This window comes from Notechis scutatus, chromosome 1 (assembly GCF_049901735.1).
Source record: "Notechis scutatus isolate UNSWTSFEM ecotype Mainland chromosome 1, rNotScu1.2, whole genome shotgun sequence".
NCBI classification, from domain to species: domain Eukaryota; kingdom Metazoa; phylum Chordata; class Lepidosauria; order Squamata; family Elapidae; genus Notechis; species Notechis scutatus.
In genome coordinates this window covers 305,352,055-305,371,741 of record NC_142009.1, presented here as the reverse complement: position 1 = coordinate 305,371,741, position 19,687 = coordinate 305,352,055, and the positions used below count along the sequence as shown (strand labels likewise).

The following is a 19,687-nucleotide window of genomic DNA, read 5'->3' as shown; positions in this document are numbered from 1 at the left end:
TAGATGCTGATTGCCAAACACCTGAATCATGTTCTCATGACTTTGGGGATGCTGCAGTCATCATTAGTGTGAGGACCGGTTGTAAGTTACTTTTCATTCAGTCACTGACTGAATAATCTTAAATCAAAATCTACCTGTGTAGCTTTTGTCTTCAACTTATGACAGTAATTAAGCACAGAATTAGTGTTATAGGTCATAGTAGTTCTCTGAAGCTTTCAAAACATCCTGTAATATTGGCTGTGGATATTCTATATATTACTGATAGACAGTCATTTAAATTCATTTATTTTTTATTTATCCCCAATCTGGCTGTTCCAGAAATGCACCCTATTCTCATTGAATCCATTCATTTTGCTGTTGATCATTCTCTTCTCTTTTCTCCACCTTTCCCAACACTAAAGATATCAAATAAAATGTGCAAAAGTGTGATAATTTGAGACTTATTATTTGTGCCGCAAGTGAAAACTCTGAGTAAATTTGCTCTGTGATTCATTTATTTGTTTTCTTGACTATGCCCAGACATCTTCTCCAATAGATAAAGGCAAAGGTTCCCCTCGCACATAAGTGCTAGTCATTTCCTGGTCTGGGGGCCGATGCTCATCTCCGTTACAAAGCCAAAGAGCCAGCACTGTCCCAAAGACGTCTCCGTGGTCATGTGGCCAGCATGACTAAACAGCAAAGGCACACGGAATGCTGTTTCCTTCCCACCAAAGTGGTCCCTATTTTTCTACTTGCATTTTTACATGCTTTTGAACTGCTAGGTTGGTAGAAGCTGGGACAAGTAATGGGAGCTCACTCCTATACACGGCGCTAGGGATTCGAACTGCCAAATTGCCAACCTTTCTGATCGACAACTCAGTGTCTTAGCCACTGCGCTACTGCGTCCCTCTCTTCTCCAATACCAAAGTTCAAAAATATCAGTAGTTTCTGTTCTGCTGCTTTCCAACGTTCATTTCCATACAATGCTACAGGGGATACCATTGCCTGAATGATTTTGATCTTTGTAAGCTGAATAAATGAGAGCCAGTTTGGTGTACTAGTTAAGGCATCAGGCTAGAAACTGGGAGACTCTGCATTCTAGTCTTGCCTTAGGCACGAAGCCAACTGGGTGACTTTGGACCACCTCATTTTCTCTCAACCCTAGGAAGAAGGCAGTGCAGACCACTTCTGAAATCTTGCCAAGAAAACTGCAGGGACTTCTCCAGGCAGTTGCTAGGAGTCAATATTGACCTGAAGAAGCAAACAACAACAACAACAGCAACAACAACCCTGTACAAATAAATGTAAAAACATGTAATTAATGAGATCAGAGAAATGTGAAAGGAAACCAGGTTTGAACTTGTCACCAAAAAATTTCTGCCAGAAATAAAACTCTTTCAGAAATTATAATGATTTTTCAATTTGGCTTCCAAAAAATGATTGCTCTGTGACAAGACACAGGAGTAAATTGTGGTGTACACTCTGCTTCCTACATATTTCCTCATTATTTCTACTATGTATTTCTTGTCATTAGTATTGATATTGTATTTGGGACTTTAGTTTCCTCTAAGCTTGTAAATAAACTCACAAAAGCTATTAGACTGCAAACTATTTAGTGGCCTCCTGGGGGCTTGAAAAAGGATGGAGTGTTCCATGCTCTGCATTTCTGTGAAATGTGTTGCTTTCTAAGCTGAGTTAGGGACAAGTATTCCATTTCTCCTCTGACAGCCAGCTCGATTTCCTGGGTGCCATTTCATATATATGTACCCCTATTGTTCTTGTAAACTCTGTGGTTACCAACCTACTACTTGAATATAAACTCTTTGTGGAGGCAATGTTCTTGGCTTGTTTTCAGTCCAGTCCAGTTACATGTGAATTGAGTCATACCCCCAGCTTCACTAAGAAAACAAGACCAGGAAATCAACTCTACAGGAAGCTTAAAGCCACCTACCTCCATCTTATACTCCAGTAAATTAATCCGATGTCTGCCGAGCTGCTTCCAAATGTTATCTCATTGTTCTGGACTTGTTTCAGTTTCTTTTGCCTCTGGGGAAAAATGAATGGGATAGATTAATGCAAACTGTACCCTTTTAGACCTTTACATTATAATAATTCAGAGTAAATTCACAATAATAAGGCACAATTGGTTTTTTAAATCATAGCCTCCTCATAATTATCATTCCAAATGCTTCTTTCTGTTACATTAATGCTTATCATAATTTGCATCAGTGGAGCCCTTGATGCTCTCTGAGCTTGGTTGTTTGCTTACAGACATTTAATTACCTGACTAGGTAATACTATCAGCGCTGGCTGCCAAGCGTGCCCAAATTTTGATAATGTGACTGTGGGAGTGCTGCAATGCAGCTTTGAGAACCATTCATAACCAACCATTTTTTTCATTGCTTTTGTAATTTTGAACAGTCACTGAATGAATGGCCATTCGGTAAGGACTGCTTATGTGCTGGATCTAGAACTAACTTGGCTTAATTGTTTGAAATCTGTAACCTGAGTTGGCAGTGTTATGTGAACGAAGCCAATTATAGTTTACTTATGAAATAGTGATGAAATTAACTATGGCTCTGTCCGGTGTGTGAATGAGGACACTGTGATTGTAGACGTCAAGGGTTTTTTTTTATTGTAGAATTTCCTCCCTCCCTCCCACCCACCCATTTTATACATTCACCATTTGTAGCAGATGAACAATGCTGACAAGATGTTGGAGATTAATCTTGAAGAAAAGCAGATAAAGGGCACCAGGTTACTTTTTTTCCCTAGGCAATTTGCATTGGCAGTAGCATAATTCATTCAGTTTTCCTTTCCTGCCATAGTATACTGATACAACATGCCTAAGTGAAATTGAATGTCACAACGAATGTTTTGCTTTCCCTTATGGGAGGGAATGCAAAGATCTAAATAGTTCTTTCATTTAAATGAAAATTAAGGTCTCAATGCAGCGGTTTGATTGAGTGTAACTTGTAGTTTCCATTATTGGAGCTGCTAAGCTGTTCTTTGCTTAATTGGCAGCTATAAATATTTTGGTACATCAATAAATGCGGATGGAAAATGTTCTTGTAGTTATCAGTAAGCAATGATTTTAGTATTTTAAAAAATAGGAAATGTTCTGTTTTCTTAAAAGCGTGTGTATAATTTTTTTAAAATATGATTTGGGGTATATATTTTTCATGGTGAATATGGCTATTCTTTTTTAAATTTATAGATAGTTGGTTAAAATATCTGATAAAATAGATATTTACTGAGCATAGCAAAAGTCATTCAGAATAAATACAGAATTGAATAAAACCAATATTGTTATTGCTAAAAGCAATCTTTCAAATAATGCAAAATTTGATACAAAACAAAAGAGGTTCTAAAATGGCTTCATAACTAGGAAGACTATAACAAGAACTGTACTTTACTAGAATGCAACCAATGACAATAATATCAATTAGAATTCAGAATAATATGACAATTATCTAGATTTCTGCTCTAAAGACTGATACCGAAGGAATTTTATCTTCAAATTAAGATTGAAATCGACAGAATATGCAAGCAAAGTAAGCTGCTTGTAGTTGGAGGCTGGAATTCTGAAGTTGGAAATATTAAGGGGAAAAGGATAATTATACTGTCTAGGAAACTGAAATGAAGCAGGAAACTGCCTTACCAATTTCAGCCAATCCAATGATTTCTAGATTAAGCTAATTAAGCTAAAGTGGAAGAAAAAAACATGATATGCTTTTAAGCATATACCTACCATTTTCAAGGAGAACATCAGGAATTTGAGGTCCTCTACCTTATTGTTTGGGAACCAAAGAATGTGGAATGAATCAAATAAATTGGATGGGTTTAAAAGAACTCAAGAAAAAGGAAGAAATAGAAAAAAACAAATTGGGTGTCAGAACAAACGATAAAACTTGCCAAGAAAAACAAAAAAGAAGTCAATGTTTAATTCCCTCCCCTCCACCACAAATCACTGAAATAAATTTAAGAATTAAAATTATCAGAAAGAGGCAAAAAACAATATTACAATAAATGTAACAACACTGAAGATAGAAACAGAAAAGAAAAACAAGCAGTCTTCCAAAAGATCTCTGAACCCAGAAGGAGGTTCCAACTACAAACTGATATGCTAAAGGAAACCATTGAACCAGATAGTAATTGATTCAGAAAAGACCAAACAGAGTTGGAAGGAGCATATTGAAATTCTTCTACAGTAGAGATGTCAACAATGAGACATCTTAAAAGATATCCTCTATCTACAAGATTCTCTAGTATTAGAACAGGGGTGTCAAACTCAATTTCATTAAGGGCCGCATCAGGGTTGTGGTTGACCTCGGGAGGGGTGTCAGGTGGACATGCCCAACTGGATGGATGTGGCCAACTCCCCAAACTGCTGGCATGTTTCCTCTTCACATTGGGTAGACCGGGCCAAAGCGATGCGGGCCAGCCCCTTACTTTTTCCACTCTTCTGTGGCAAATGCAGACTTTGGGTTATGGTAGGCTTTTTCACTTCCCTGTGTTTTTGTGTTCCTTTCTTTTTAGTTTGTTTTTTTTTTCATGAGAAAATCTTAAGTCTAGCAGTGAAGCTATCTTGCCTGATTTTAAAGTATCATCTCTTCTGAAGATTAATCTCTACCCCCCCTTTCTTCTTTAAAGATTCATCTTCCAACTACATCAGACAACTTGAAACAAAAGTCAAACTGCTAGAGGATGATAACAAACTTCTTTCTCAGGTAGGTGGCTTTTCATGTTCTCCAATGCTAGTTGTTTAATAAATAACCATGTTTTTGTTCTTCGCAATGGATCAAACTGACTCTGAGAATTAAGAAGAACACTAGACTTCTACAGTAATGGTGGGACTAAAACAAGACCATTTTTTTAATATTGTTAAGCATTTGGGCAGTATATTGTACACATTTAATAAATAAATAGTGACATATAAATAAACAAGAAAGGCAATTTGGAAGAACAAAAGAATATGCTTTCTACTTTGGTGGAAAAATGTGCGGAGCAAATTTCTAGGAGGTGGTACCTATTTCAAAATGTTCCTGTTAAATTTTGTTGAAAGTTTCCAAAGAAAAAAAGTTGCTTTCTGGTTTTTTTCCCCCCATCTAATTGTACATATCAAGATTGTGGGGAGTGTCGAATTTTGGAAGATTTGCAACCTCAGATTCTGAGATTGCAGACTTATCCATGCATTGTGATCAAAGGTGCTGTTTGCAGTGTTCCACATTCTAAGATAATTTGTTCTAAGAATTCTAAGAATATTTTCTAACATTGAAGCTTACATGTTGCTTACTCTTGCGGATTTTTATATTATGCTGAATTTAATAACTTTATTTAAAGATAAATTGCTTTGGAGATGTTTAAAGGTTACGGAACATGCTGTTATAGATCTGGAAGGGGGCATTACTTTCCTTTCTGGCATAAGACCACTCCCAAAACTGGCCTAATTTCACTCGCAGGGTATCTTCATATAGCTACAGTATTAAAAGTTTAGTTCCTTTTGCATCTACCACTGTAAAAGTCTCTTCCTATTTAAATTTACCAGTTTCCTCATCCTCCCAAGTAATTTTTCCTTTCAGTTACTAAACTCATTCTTAGTAGCATTACAGAAAATTATGAAGCTTATGAAAATTACTGACTTTTTTTTAACCTAGATTGTTTGTGGTCCCAAAATTAATGATTCTGCCATATATTACACCATTGGAGCATAACAGTCCTGTATCACCTACTCTAAATGGCAGGTTTTTGGATTAAAGGAAATGTTGTTTACTAAATATTCAACAGGATATAGTCAATAAGCAATAGGACATGAGCTTAAATTTGAAATCTTTCATATGGATGGATCTTTCCACTTACTGTAAATACCACTAGCTTTTTAGTAAGTAGAGAATTGACACTTAGAGATGAAGACTGAGTTCCCAAATCATGCTAAGCCATAATATTTATTGGTTTCAGTGTAATATGTTTTGCACATTCAGCTAACTATGGTTTATTAAATAAACTTTGTTCAGAAAAACCTTGATATAATGAAGTAATAAACCAGATATAAATATCTTAAGTTCTAATATAAAATTTAAGAGGAAGAACCTTTTGGTTTTAAATGAAGATCAGAATTCAAAAGTTATTGGAATTTACATGTTCTGTTTATTTTTTATGCATAATTTCTCAGAACCTAGATTCACATAACAGAGTAAGTCATAACATGGCTTGTTTAGGTTTATCTTAGTGCATTGTTATAATCCAGTCCCTCTCAGTTGAATGGAACTTATTTAGGTAAAGATAAACATAGTAGTATACATCTATATATTTGATTTTCAGTCTTCTTTTCATTCAGAATCCCAAGGCAGTGTACATACAGTATCCTCCTATTTATATTCCACAATAACAGCCCTGTGAGATATGTTTGGCTGAAAGAGAATGATTGGTTCAAAGTGAGTTCCCATGTTGAGGGTAGACTTGGACTTGAGTCTCTACTCCTAATCCAGCACCTTAAGCGCCAATCTGGGGAAGGTACATATGTAAGAATTTCATAATTTCCATTGACATGCATATGATTTTTAAGGAGCAACATTACATTTTAATGTTTTGTGCTGTACTAGTTATGTTTTCAAACTGCCTTCTTTTTCCTTTTGAGCAAGGAAAGTGTTTTTAAAAATAGAGTTGAATGAATAGGTTTGTCTGGAACCATGGACTGGGTTGTTGTAACTGACTTTTGGTTCATTGTACTCTTGGGCCTATATTTTCCTAATTTACATGAGTTACAAAAGGAAGAGTATAAGAAGGAACAATAAGTAATAGGTGAAAAGCACATGGGCAACAAAAATGCTCAACCACATAGCAATATGTATTTTTTAGTAGGTTAAGATTTTTGCTTAGCAGCTGGACCTCAGATTTAGCAAGAGTTTGAATGAAAAATTCTTTGATCTTGTAAGTTTCTTCAATTCCTCAGTACCTGCTCTATCTCTGACTGAGGAATTCTCTAGTGCTTAGACTGGAAGCTCTTTGGCCCTAGGTCCATTTAAACCTGCATTTTACAGGGCATTGTGAAAGAAAAGAATAGATAGCATTGCAAAAAGACAAGAAATGAGACCTGTATCAACCTATATCAAAATATTGTAGTACAAAATGTTCTAGTGAAGATTGCAGTCTTTTTTGCTCCCTTCTTGTTTCCTCCCTAGTTTTCTGATTCCTCTCCACAATTGTCAGTGAAAATTCTGTGGCCCTTAAGCTTGCTCAGCGGTCTCTAATCTATTTCTGAACACTCTCCCTTTTAGTTTGTTGTAGTTTACTCTTGTACTTCTGAAAAGCTTGAAGTTTCCTCTAAACCTAAAGCAACTAATATTTCTCTTTTGTGCATAGTGATGCCATTTTAACTGATTCTGAGCATCGGATGCAGAAGAATAACCTGGGGCCCTGAATGTGGGATAAAGCCCATTTCTTGACTGTGTGGATGATGAGTTGAATAATGTCTGGCAACCACATGTTTTATCTTCATTTTTGCACTATATTGTGTATTTTACGGATTTTATTTTAAGCCACCTAGAATCACATAAAAGTGAGATGGGTGATATATAAATTGAATGAATATAAATTGAAATAAATAGCTATAACAATGATAGGTAATTTGCTTCAGATTGTATATAGTGCTTTAATACTGGGATTTTGGCATCCCTTTGAAAAATTAGCAGGAAATTTTGGGAGAAGAAATGAAAAAAAAAACATTCTTAAAACAAATTTATGGAATTCATGGATATTGTGCCTTCTATTGTTAGAATCATGTTAAGTTACTAAGGTAAATCAGGGCTTTTGTGCTATAGTTGCTTAATGAGAACTTTAGGCAATCCTATGATTAGGGGATAAAGCAAGAATTGGTGTTGGCCAAATTTTTTTGTGTGTGGGGGGTGCCTCCACAGGACAGGAGCTACCAGCTTAGAGTTACAGTAGTAGGGATGGCAGCAAGTCAACAGCTGCAAATTAGAACTTTCTGCAGCTCATTGTTTCTCTTTAATGGTTATCTGGATTTTTGCTGCTCAGTTATGGTCATCTAAGTCTTGGTTGTGCTCCAGAAACCTGAAGAATAGGTGTTCTGGTATATTCTGCCCTGATCAGTTCTTAGTGTGGTAAGATAAACAGTACAAGAGTGCCTGAAAGGGAGAGGGGCTGGGAACCCTGGTGCAGGCCATTCATGTATGTCTCTCTGTTCAGGGCTGAATATCCTGCTTAGATTTTGACAGTAGGATTTTCAGTTCCTGAGCAGAGATAATGATGTGTGGTTTCTATGGACCACCCAGGGTCTCTCCCATCCCCTGGAGACACTCCATGCTCCTTACTTGGGACTCTGTCCACTTAATGGCCCACAAGACCACTTAATTCAACGATAAGTTTGTTGTTGTGGGGGGAAACATAGGAGGAGGAAAGTGTGTTGGAGATGTTTGCCGCCTTGAGTTATTTTAAAAATAATAAAGGCGGGATACAAATTAATTCAGCCTCTCACATGTCCATTAATTAAAATCCGTTAGTAAACTATGGGAACTTCCTCTACAAGAGACTCTGGGAAACGCACCGGTCACAGATCTGTGATCAAAGGTCAATTGACCTGACTTGCTTTGGGGCAGCTTTCTGTATTAACCACAGAGATCCAGATTATTTCTTGCATAGAGTTATATTGCTGGATATCTAAACAGTATTATAATACCACTGTTGGTGCTACACCTGCATAGGTTTTCTGCTTGTAGCATTACAATGTCATGTAATTATTGACATTTTTTGAACCAATAAAAGAAATAATGGAATAATGAAAAAAAAAATGAATAAGTCAAATCTAAAAATGAAAAGAATTTGCTTGTTAGTCAAAGATATCTCTGTCTGTGCAGGGAGAAGATCTTAAAAAAATAAATTGACAGATATATATCAAGAGTAACTGTAACAACACAAAAGGAAATCAGAGGAGGTTCTGGCAAATGTCCTTTTATTCACATGACCAACATTCTGTCTCTATGTGTTGAAAGATTACAGAGACATCTGAAGGCATGGGAAGCTCATTTAGAAATATTATGCTTTTTCAGGTGGGGATGGTGAGTGGAAGGAGATACAAAGGAGGGTTTGATACCTTATGGAGCAGTCTATGAGCAGGTCAAATAATATGTTTCCTGTGAGAGACATCTACTAGTAGAGAATCCCTGTGTCCTGAGGATTCTGTACAACAGAGATCTTTAAAACAAAAAGCTTGCAATGAAGTTTGCAGCCAGAAGATCAAATTACTTGGAATTACTTGTCTAGTAGAGAGTATTCAGTTTGCTTCTACAGCCCTTGGAAAGATGCCAGGTAGACTTCCATAATCACTAGCTATTTGCTAATCTCTTAATGCAAGGCATTGTTGGATGCTTAGTACCTCTGATTTCATCACTTTCAGGGTCTTGTCAACACAGTTCTCCACCAGGAAGCAATCAACTTTCCAAATGCACATAAAATGTCATCACGGAAGGATAAAAGATACAGGGATCAGACTTCTTTTCAACTCTTGGCTCTATTAGAATTCCAAGCTTTGAAGGAGAGTTTACAATTCATATTTGTATCAACTTGTTTCCTTGAACCAAACAAAACCAAATGAAAACCTGCAAAGGTGGCTTTAAAAGGCAGTGCTCAGAAGGGTGGAAAGCAACTTGACTAATCTTCATATAGTTAACTTTTAGGATAGGGCTTCTGATGAGCAGGATTGTCTGTTGTATATATGCACGTCGTAGGAGGAGAAATGTCAAATTATTTAATCACATAAGACTAAAAATTCTGGCACTGAAATAATTTACGGAAATCAAAGCAAAAGGTAGAGCTTTTGCACGATAGTGCTTCACTGCAACAAATATTCCACATGTTCCCATGAAAACTGGCTGTACGCTCATTACCAAAAAGCAACTGCTTGCGTAGTTTGATCTGTGCCATTCAATTCTGAACAGGAGAACTTCTAAAAATAGCCTTGTGCTAATCATTTGCCTCAGTGGTTTGTCATGTTCAGTTCTGAAAAGAAATGAGTCATAGCAAACTCTGTAGAATTTTAAACTGTATGTCATTCTGTGTAACTTTTTCCTCTTATTACCTTTAGTTCCCACCTTGCAAGCTGTTAGGCCCAGCCTCTTCATCACCCTGGAAGTCTTAACAGGGAAAGGGACAGAGCTGAATGAAAAAGCAAGCACACAACTTGCACGCAGAAAGTCCCAGGTTCAACCTTCCGGCAGATTGGGTATAAATTATGCAGCTTAAATTAAAGCAGTTAATGCCCCTCCCCCTTTCCCCTCCCCCACTGAAAGCCTAGCATTTTGAATAGCCATCTGTTCTTCTAGCACTCTTTAAAAAAGATTTCTCCATATCCATTTTGTTTTAATTGTGAAATAGAAATGTCTGTCCTGCACAGTCTCTAGGTTACCACTGGAATAAACGTTAAGACCTTAAATGAGCTTCAGGGGGGCTGACTTTGTTCTAATTTTTTGCATGGAATCCGCTATATGATACCAGAACAAAACTGGCACACTGGACCCAGGCTATTCATTGGTTGCTTCAGACCCAGAAAAAAAGCGCTTTGATTTCAATTGGGCATGCATTTCAGGAGCAAGTCGGCAAGACTGAAAACTGAAGGGATGTTTTTCACCGAATTCATGGCGTGATTTCAATAAAAGCTTCACATTACTTCTCATGCCGTGTCCTGAGGTGCTTCCAACAGATCTGTGTGCTGGTACTAGGATTTAGATTTACATCTGCTATCCATCACATGTTGTTAACTCTCCCATGATGGTACTCATGTGAGCAAGGATATGTTTTCAGAATGAGCATTGCAGTCATTCATGCAGCTGAGTTTTATACAGCCAAAAATCTTATAAGACTTTAAAGGCTAGCTAGCCTTTTATGGGCTCAGTTTGTTTCACCAGATGCATGAAGAAGGATTATCTTCATTAAATGGCAAGCTGAAGATAAATCTTACATTAAGATGAGAAGCAGGGATAGTTTCCTTTTATACTTTAATATGTGATTTTAAATATTTAGTCACTGTCTGTGAATTTGTAAGAAAATTTTTTGAGGCCTTTGTAACTTTGTTAATATTTATATTTGCCAGCTTTATAAAAAGGAGGAAAGTATTTCCTTCTGTCTTTGGAATGACATCTTTTTTTTTGTCCTGTTATATTAGCAGCCATTTGTGGTTCCCACTTCTATGTTCCTTAACACAGACTTCTCATTAGCAATAAATATTAATCCCCTCCCTTCCTCCCCTGTGTACCCTTTTCTAGTTGGTGCTTGTTAGCTTTGCAAACGTGCCAATTATTTCCTTAAGGGACTTTGTGTGCATCTCCCACAAGTAACATAACAGTGCAAACCTCTCTTTATTTCTCCAAGTCTCCTCCTGTTTGTGGGGGTGGCAATTGCTATTATTTCAATGTACAACATCACAAGTCTGTTTCTGAACTTGAGAGTGAATGACTCATTGCGTTAAGAGTGCCATTCTCTACATTCAACTTCTTCGACTCAAAAAATAATGAATAACTTATAATTTGAGGTATTTTGTTATAAAATGTTGAAGTGTTTTGCATGTTTGTTTGTATCTCACACATAACCAGGCACAAAAATAGACATGCAAAAGCATACCCGCATTCAGTATTCAAATTTTCATGAACTGTACAAGCTATGCTTGATACGCCGCTTGCTTGCTTGTTTAGATTCTTAGCCCCAGTCTTCAGCCCCAATGGCTTTCAGATGACTTCAAAAGACTGGGAAATAAGCCTTCTTTAAATTCCTTTGTTTTGACATACTGTAATTACATTTTTAAAAAGCCTTAGGCTTCAATTATATCTTTTCTGGGCAAAGGAATGTTTAGTGGTTATCAACCCAGTGATAGATATCCAATGATTAAAAGCAACCCAGGAATTAGGGAAAAAAATGCTGGTTTCCAGACAAAGTGTGAATCTAGCCTGGAAGTATTTATATGGGTGGTAGGCATTTTGTTGTGGCAGAGCTACACTGGGAATTGGAATTTCTTTATCCTCCATAGCAGTGATGATGTTACCTAGGTTGGTAATGAAATATCTACAAAAAAACCACCAGGTTCAGAGAGCACTAAGGACCACCCAGAACTACAAATGTTATCTACTATTGGTTCTTATTTGTACTATCCACAATTAGATTCACCCAGATTCAATAGGCACAAAGCATTAGAGATTTGGACATTTAATTTTTGTATCTCCCTTCAGTGGCTAGGCAGGATTATGGTAGAAAAGGAAAACTTACTAAAAAAGGGAGTTTTAAATTATAAATGCCTTCAAGTAGTTCAGAAATTAATCTTAATCATATAACTATATTCTTTTTAGCTTTCTATATTCTATAAGCTCTTTATATTATATTCTTCCTAGTCCAATTTTACTGTATTTTCATATCTTTCTATTCTATCCCTCTGTATTTGTTTACTGGTACTGATGTGACTCAGTTGTCATTCAGTATAGAGAATACATTCCTTTTTTCTAAACATTTTATCTGTCTTTTAAGTTTTTTTCAAAAAAATTATGTTCTGTCAAAGTCTTTCCTTTGGAGTCACAGTCTCCATGGCAGCCATTTTGAGAGAATACAAGTTCTCAGAACTAAAAGATAGAAATATATATAAAAAGCTGAAAATCCCAATCCCATTTACTTATGTGAAATGAACCTGTCCTGTGGAACTGTTAATACCCCTTCATCAAATGACAGATGGGTGGTGCATCTACATTCAACTGAAGACTTCCCATCCTTCCATCCACACAAATCCCCTTTTATCTTAATGCAAGAAGTGTTGGTAGGTAAAAGATGCTTGAGCATCTTAAAAGAAAATCTAGTTACACATGAAATAATGCTCCACAGGTAGTCCTTGATTTACCAGCACAATTGAGCCTGGAATTATGGTCATACATCATGTCGGTCATTAAGTGGATCACGCTCTAACCGCACTCAATTTTATGACTTTCTTTTATGCACTGGTCACTAAGCAAATGCAGTGGTTGTATAGTGAGTTCCACAGTGTTGTTAAATAAATCCATGGCCTGCAATGCGTGTTTTTTGCTGGAGACCAGAAGCAAATATTGGTTTATGGCAAAAAATGATCTGACGGCTGGATGGTGCAAACGGCCATACAGGTGAAACTCAAAAAATTAGAATATCGTGCAAAAGTTCATTTATTTCAGTGATGCAACTTAAAAGGTGAACCTAATATATGAGATAGACTCAATACATGCAAAGCAAGATAGTTCAAGCTGTGATGTGTCATAATTGAGATGATTATGGCTTACAGCTCATGAAAACCCGAAATCCACATTCTCAGAAAATTAGAATATTGTGAAAAGGTTCAATATTCTAGGCTCAAAGTGTCCCACTCTAATAAGCTAATTAAGCCATAACACCTGCAAAGGGTTCCTGAGCCTTTAAATGGTCTCTCAGTCTGGTTCAGTAGGAATCACAATCATGGGAAAGACTGCTGACCTAACAGTTGTGCAGAAAACCATCATTGACACCCTCCATAAGGAGGGAAAGCCTCAAAAGGTAATTGCAAAAGAAGTTGGATGTGCCCAAAGTGCTGTATCAAAGCCCATTAATAGAAAGTTATGTGGAAGGGAAAAGTGTGGGAGAAAAAGGTTGTTGGGAATATGAGTCACCTAACAGCTATTTGGGTTAGAAATATATAAACCAGGATAGACATTTTAAAACTGTATCTTTAAGAGATTGCAAAAACTGCAATTGGGTGTGGTTTTTCAAACGGCCATAAGATGGAGCCAGAAACCTGGGTTGTTTTAGTCTTAGTCTCAGAAGAGAGTGTGAGTCAGTCTCTGTTTCCTTCTGTTGGAAAGTATTGCCGTTCCTCCATTTTTCCTAATTGACTGATATTCCTGGATTTAATGTAAGTCTGTTACTGAACTGTTTTTGACACTGGACTCTGTTATTGAATTATCCCTGGATTGAAAACTGACTGATTTAACCTGTGAATGACTTTGGACTGCCTATTTTGAACTTTGCTTAAACCTTTATTGAAAGTAAAACCCTACATTTACTGTACAGTGTATCTGTGTGCTGTATGTGTATTATTCAAACACTACTCTCAAAATACGTCTCCCTGTATGCGCTCATTCTCCTAACGGGGAATTGCCTCAACAAAGGTGCACAAGCATCAGAGATGACCGCAGCCTGGAGAGGATTGTCAGGAAAAGACCATTCAAAAGTGATGGGGACTTTCACAAGGAGTGGACTGAGGCTGGAGTCAATGCATCAAGAGCCACCACACACAGACGGATCCTGGACATGGGCTTCAAATGTCGTATTCCTCTTGTCAAGCCGCTCCTGAATAACAAACAATGTCAGAAGCATCTTACATGGGCTAAAGAAAAACAGAACTGGTCTGTTGCTCAGTGGTCCAAAGTCCTCTGTTTTGATGAGAGCAACTTTTGCATCTCATTTGGAAACCGAGGACCCAGAATCTGGAGGAAGAATGGAGAGGCACACACTGTAAGTCCAGTGTGAAGTTTCCACAGTCTGTGTTGATTTGGGGAGCCATGTCATCCACTATGCTTCATTAAGTCCAGGGTCAACGCAGCTGTCTACCAGGAGATTTTGGAGCACTTCATGCTTCCTTCTGCAGACGAGCTTTATGGGGATGCTGACTTCATTTTCCAGCAGGACTTGGCACCTGCCCACACTGCCAAAAGCACCAAAACCTGGTTCAATGACCATGGGATTACTGTGCTTGATTGGCCAGCAAACTCGCCTGACCTGAACCCCATAGAGAATCTATGGGGCATTGCCAAGAGAAAGATGAGAGACATGAGACCGAACAATGCAGAAGAGCTGAAGGCCACTATTGAAGCATCCTAGTCTTCCATAACACCTTAGCAGTGCCACAGGCTGATAGCTTCCATGCCACGCCGCATTGAGGCAGTAATTGCTGCAAAAGGGGCCCAAACCAAGTACTGAGTACATATGCATGCTTATACTTTTCAGAGGTCTGATATTGTTCTATGTACAATCCTTGTTTTATTGATTGCATGTAATATTCTAATTTTCTGAGATTGTGGATTTGGGGTTTTCATGAGCTGTAAGCCATCATCATCACAATTATGACAAATCACAGCTTGAACTATCTTGCTTTGCATGTAATGAGTCTATCTCATATATTAATTTCACCTTTTAAGTTGCATTACTGAAATAAATGAACTTTTGCATGATATTCTAATTTTCCAAGTTTCACCTGTAAATGAAAACTAGTTGCTAGGTGCCCCAAATGGCATAATGTGAATGCAAGGTGGGAGGATGGTCATCGAAACTTTGAATCAAGATTGTAAGTACCGTGTTTCTCCAACAATACGGCCTCCACCAATAGGAAGGCCCAGCATTATTTCTAGGCATGAGGTGAAATTAAGCCCCACCCCCAAAATTTAGGCCTATTTAAACCATGCGTTTCCCCGCCATTTCTCACATTGTTCGTTAGAACTACACGAGGTGAAGAGAAATGGGGGGAAGGGTGGGGGTGGGTGGGGAGAAAACTTGCCTTTAGGAGTGCCCTGCAGGTAGCCTAGGCTAGAATACCCCAATCTACCGATAGAACATCAGCCGATAGAAGCTCCCTGAAGGCAGAGTCCCCAGCCGCTTCGGGGCGAGGTGTGGCTGCCCATGTCCCCTCGCCATTAGGCAGTGTCTTTCGGGCGATGGAAGCTCCCCAAGGGCAGTCACCAGCCACTTCGATCGGCCGGTAGAAGCGGCCTCGGGACAAGTGCACACGCATACTCCCCTTGCCATGAGGCCACTTCTATCGGCCGACGAAAGCTCCCCGAAGGCAGAGTCCCCAGCCACTTTTGGGCATGGCGTGCCTATGCATCAGGTTCCCAACTGCAAACTCAATGCAACTGCAAACTCAATGCAACTGCAAACTCAATGCAATGTACATATACTGTTGTCAGAATAAATATCAGATGACCCCAAGATTCTGCATTTCTGCTTCCTGAGCCAGCCACTCTTCTTCGTCCCCTCAGATAGCCCTATTCCCCCTGCCTCGATTTCCCACTGCAAGTTACAAAAGGGTTGTTTATCATTAAGATCTGCTTTGTGATCAAAGGCAGCGTGAAATGAGGGCAGGGAGGGAAGAAGTAGCAGCTTAACTGAGTTTCTGAACCTGAAGGTCCCTGCTCTTCCACCACCTCTCTTTTGTTGGTGCAATTTACTGGGGGGGGGGTTGTCCCAAGACCCTTTGAGTTTATTCATTCATTTATGTTTCCCCAAGGGGCTTTTTTTTTGGGGGGGGGGGTGCTTCTTCCCTGCAACGCAGCCAGCATCTCTCCCGGTCCCAGCAAGACACTGTCCTCCCCACTGGAGGGAGTTGGGGGTTCAGGGAAGTGTCCTGTTAATCATTAAAGCAATCTGAAAGACTACCCTTTGGGCCCACCAGGATGATCTTCACCCAGCTTAGGCAAAAAACCCAGGAGCCCCTCCACTCTGCCCCCTCCCTGCTTCCCCCACCCCGTGCCTGCTCTGCTCAAGTCAGAGTTGGGGAGGAAACAAGCCTTGGATTCCCAGAGTGCACCTGGGAGGGGGCTTGTCTAGGATGGAAACTAAGCAGGGTTGGAGCTTGGATGGAGTCCCCAGGAGAGGATTTCCAAGGCTGCAGAGAGAAGTTTAAAAGAGTGGGACAGGAGAAGACAAAAGCTTCTTTAGTGACCCTCCAGCGATCCAAATGGTTGCAGTGGGAAATCAAGGTGAGGGGGAATAGGGCTATCTGAGGGGACAAAGAAGAGTGGCTGGCTCAGGAAGCAGAAATACAGCAGGAATCTTGGGGTCGTCTGATATTTATTCTGACAACAGCATATGTACATTGCATTGAGTTTGTAGTTGCATTGAGTTTGCAGTTGGGAACCTGATGCATAGGCACGCCTTGCCCTGAAACGGCTGGGGACTCTGCCTTCAAGGGAGCTTTCGTCGGACGATAGAAGCGGCCTCTTGGTGAGGGGAGTGTGTGTGTGTGTGCTCGCCCCGAGGCCACTTCTACCGGCCAATCAAAGTGGCTGGTGACTGCCCTTGGGGAGCTTCCATCGCCCGAAAGACACTGCCTAATGGTGAGGGGACATGGGCAGCCACACCTCGCCCCAAAGCAGCTGGGGACTCTGCCTTCAGGGAGCTTCTATCGGCTGATGTTCTATCGGTAGATTGGGGTATTCTAGCCTAGGCTACCTGCAGGGCACTCCTAAAGGCAAGTTTTCTCCCCACCCACCCCAACCCTTCCCCCCATTTGTGGCTGAGGCCGCTTCTACCAGCCGATCGAAGTGGCTGGTGACTGCCCTTGGGGAGCTTCCATCGCCCGAAAGACACTGCCTAATGGTGAGGGGACACGGGCAGCCACGCCACGCCCCGAAGCGGCTGGGGACTCTGTCTTAAGGGAGCTTTCGTCGGCTGATAGAAGCGGCCTCATGGAGAGGTACGTGCGTATGGGCCGCTCTAGGTGGGGGAGAAAATTAAGTCACCCCCGAAAAGACGGCCTAGCTGTTTTTGGGGGGATCAAAAAAAAATAAGGCCCAGCCTTATTTTGTGAGAAACACAATAGCCATGAGTGTTTCTTCACAACTTTAATTGTTCAGTAAACATCCAGTTATAAGTCAAGGATTACTTGTATACAATTGCCAGTTCCATGTGTGAGAAGGTCTATGAATGCCATTATTCATTTCAGCTTGCCTCTGTAGAACGCACAGCACATGATGCCACATGTAGCTTTGATGTTTATATCCCGTAGAGATGCTGACATTAAATATTTTTAGAGTTAATTTTACATTCTGATGTATCGCACTGCAAAACCCTTTATTAACAGTCTCTTGCTTTTTAACATCTTCCTTCATAGAATTATCTCCTGGCTGTCAGTTATGAATTCTACTTTGCACCACTTCATTGAAATGCCTGTTACAGCATCTTTTCCATTGTAACTCATAATAATTTCTTGTTGCATATTTAAAAGCTGGGCTTTTGAACATTGAAATTTGGAGCACTTGATATTTTTATCTTAATTTCATCAGTTCTATACTAACTGATCTCTTTTTTTAACTGTGGTGAAAAGCAGTATTATCTATGCACTTTTGCAATCCCTGTTTTAAAAATACATCTTATGAGATTTTCTATTTAAGTTCTCACATTTTTGTGTTGTTTTTTGATAGGTATTACACTCACAATAACTCATTATTTAGGTGCATGAAAGATAAATGTGCATATAAGGAAAGGAAAAAATATGGAGATCTTAGGGAACTATTTATAAATATTGTTTTGCTTTACATTATAATTTGCAATGAATAATATATTATTCCGTCCCAGCTGGCTGGTTCAAACAGCTTATCAGGAATTTTCAGAAAGGTAATCCACAAAATTTGAGTTTTTGCTTTCTGAATGTAGGAAAATCTAGATTGTACTATAAATGGTTGGTTTTTACTGCTGTTTGGAGTCTAGCTTGCAGATACAAATGTTTGCAATTTCTATTTAGTGAGTCCATATTTTTAAACAGGATGTTCAGTTATTTGACAATTCAGCACCATTTGTTGATGGTAAGAGCAGAAGTTACTTTAAGTGAATCAGTTATATACTGTAACAGAACTGCAGAATAACAGAGTTGGAAAGGACCTTGGAGGTCTTCTAGTCCAACCCCCTGCTCAGGCAAGAAACCCTACACCATTTTAGAGAAATAGTAGTTCAATCTCTTCTTAAAAACCTACAGTGTTGGATACCCACAACTTTTGTAGGCAAGTCAATCCATTGATTAATTGTTCTAACTGACAGTTCTAGGTTTTAGGTTGCTTCTCTCCAGAAGAGAATATCCTCTTCTCTTTAATAACTGAACTAATTATTTTCCGGGCAATTTCTTTTATTTTTATTATAAAATTTTTATTTGGATTTTTACAAAACATAATACAAGTAAAATTTCTGAGGCACTTTGCACCAATAATGCTGCGTGTGCTATCTAGATAGAATATATTGAAACTCAACAGCTCAAGGCAGTAAGGCCAATGATAGTACTCTGACTGAAGCAACAAATTTTCTCATCTTGGTTTTAATGATCAAAATTGTATTGTCAAATTTTTCCTCTTATATATCATTCATATTTTCTATATGCATAGACAAACCCAATAGGGTCATTGGATGGCATGTTTCACTTCATTCTTCCTGCGCAACAGTACATCCCTACAATTCATAATAATTACAAATAATTTTCTGTTTATACAGTACACTTTTCTTTTTTATTGTATATTCTTGTTTTTCTAAGATCCTGGCAAAAGTACCTTTTCTGCAATGCTTTCATACTGCCCAATTATCTGAAGCTGTTAGAATTATCTAAAAGACATGAATCCCAAAGACAAGAGTTGCAGTACGGCAATATAGGTATTCTTAACTTACAATGATTTGTTTAGTGACCATTCAAAATTAGAATAGCACTGAAAAAGTGCCTTTGATGTGTCCAATTCTATGTGAATAATTACTATATTTGTAATGGTCCGATAGTGAATAATGATGTGTTTCTCTCCCCAGCCCCCCTCCACTCAATAACCCTGGCATTCACATTTCCTTCATGTCATTTTTTTTCCTCAGGGAAAGATATTTATTAATAAAACCCAGAGAGATTACGGCTAGAAAAATGGTCAATATAACTAAGTTGTACTCAGTCTAATAGTAGTACTAATGGCAG

The 19,687-nt window shown here is 38.7% G+C and overlaps 1 protein-coding gene and 1 long non-coding RNA gene across 3 annotated transcripts in view; one reads left to right on the top strand and one right to left on the bottom strand.

Moving 5' to 3' along the window:
• CCDC85C (coiled-coil domain containing 85C) overlaps positions 1 to 19,687 on the top strand; it is a 170,901-nt gene that overhangs the window by 117,911 nt on the left and 33,303 nt on the right. For both annotated transcript variants that reach the window (XM_026679404.2, XM_026679406.2), the window contains exon 3: positions 4,633 to 4,709. In XM_026679404.2, the coding sequence (XP_026535189.1) occupies positions 4,633 to 4,709 (77 nt within the window). The remainder of the gene's footprint in view (positions 1 to 4,632; positions 4,710 to 19,687) is intronic.
• LOC148133470 (uncharacterized) lies at positions 1,105 to 10,095 on the bottom strand. Its single transcript, XR_015746837.1, has 3 exons — positions 10,076 to 10,095; positions 1,931 to 2,023; positions 1,105 to 1,230 (listed from the first exon to the last, which is right to left on the bottom strand). It is a non-coding gene; the product is annotated as an uncharacterized LOC148133470 (long non-coding RNA).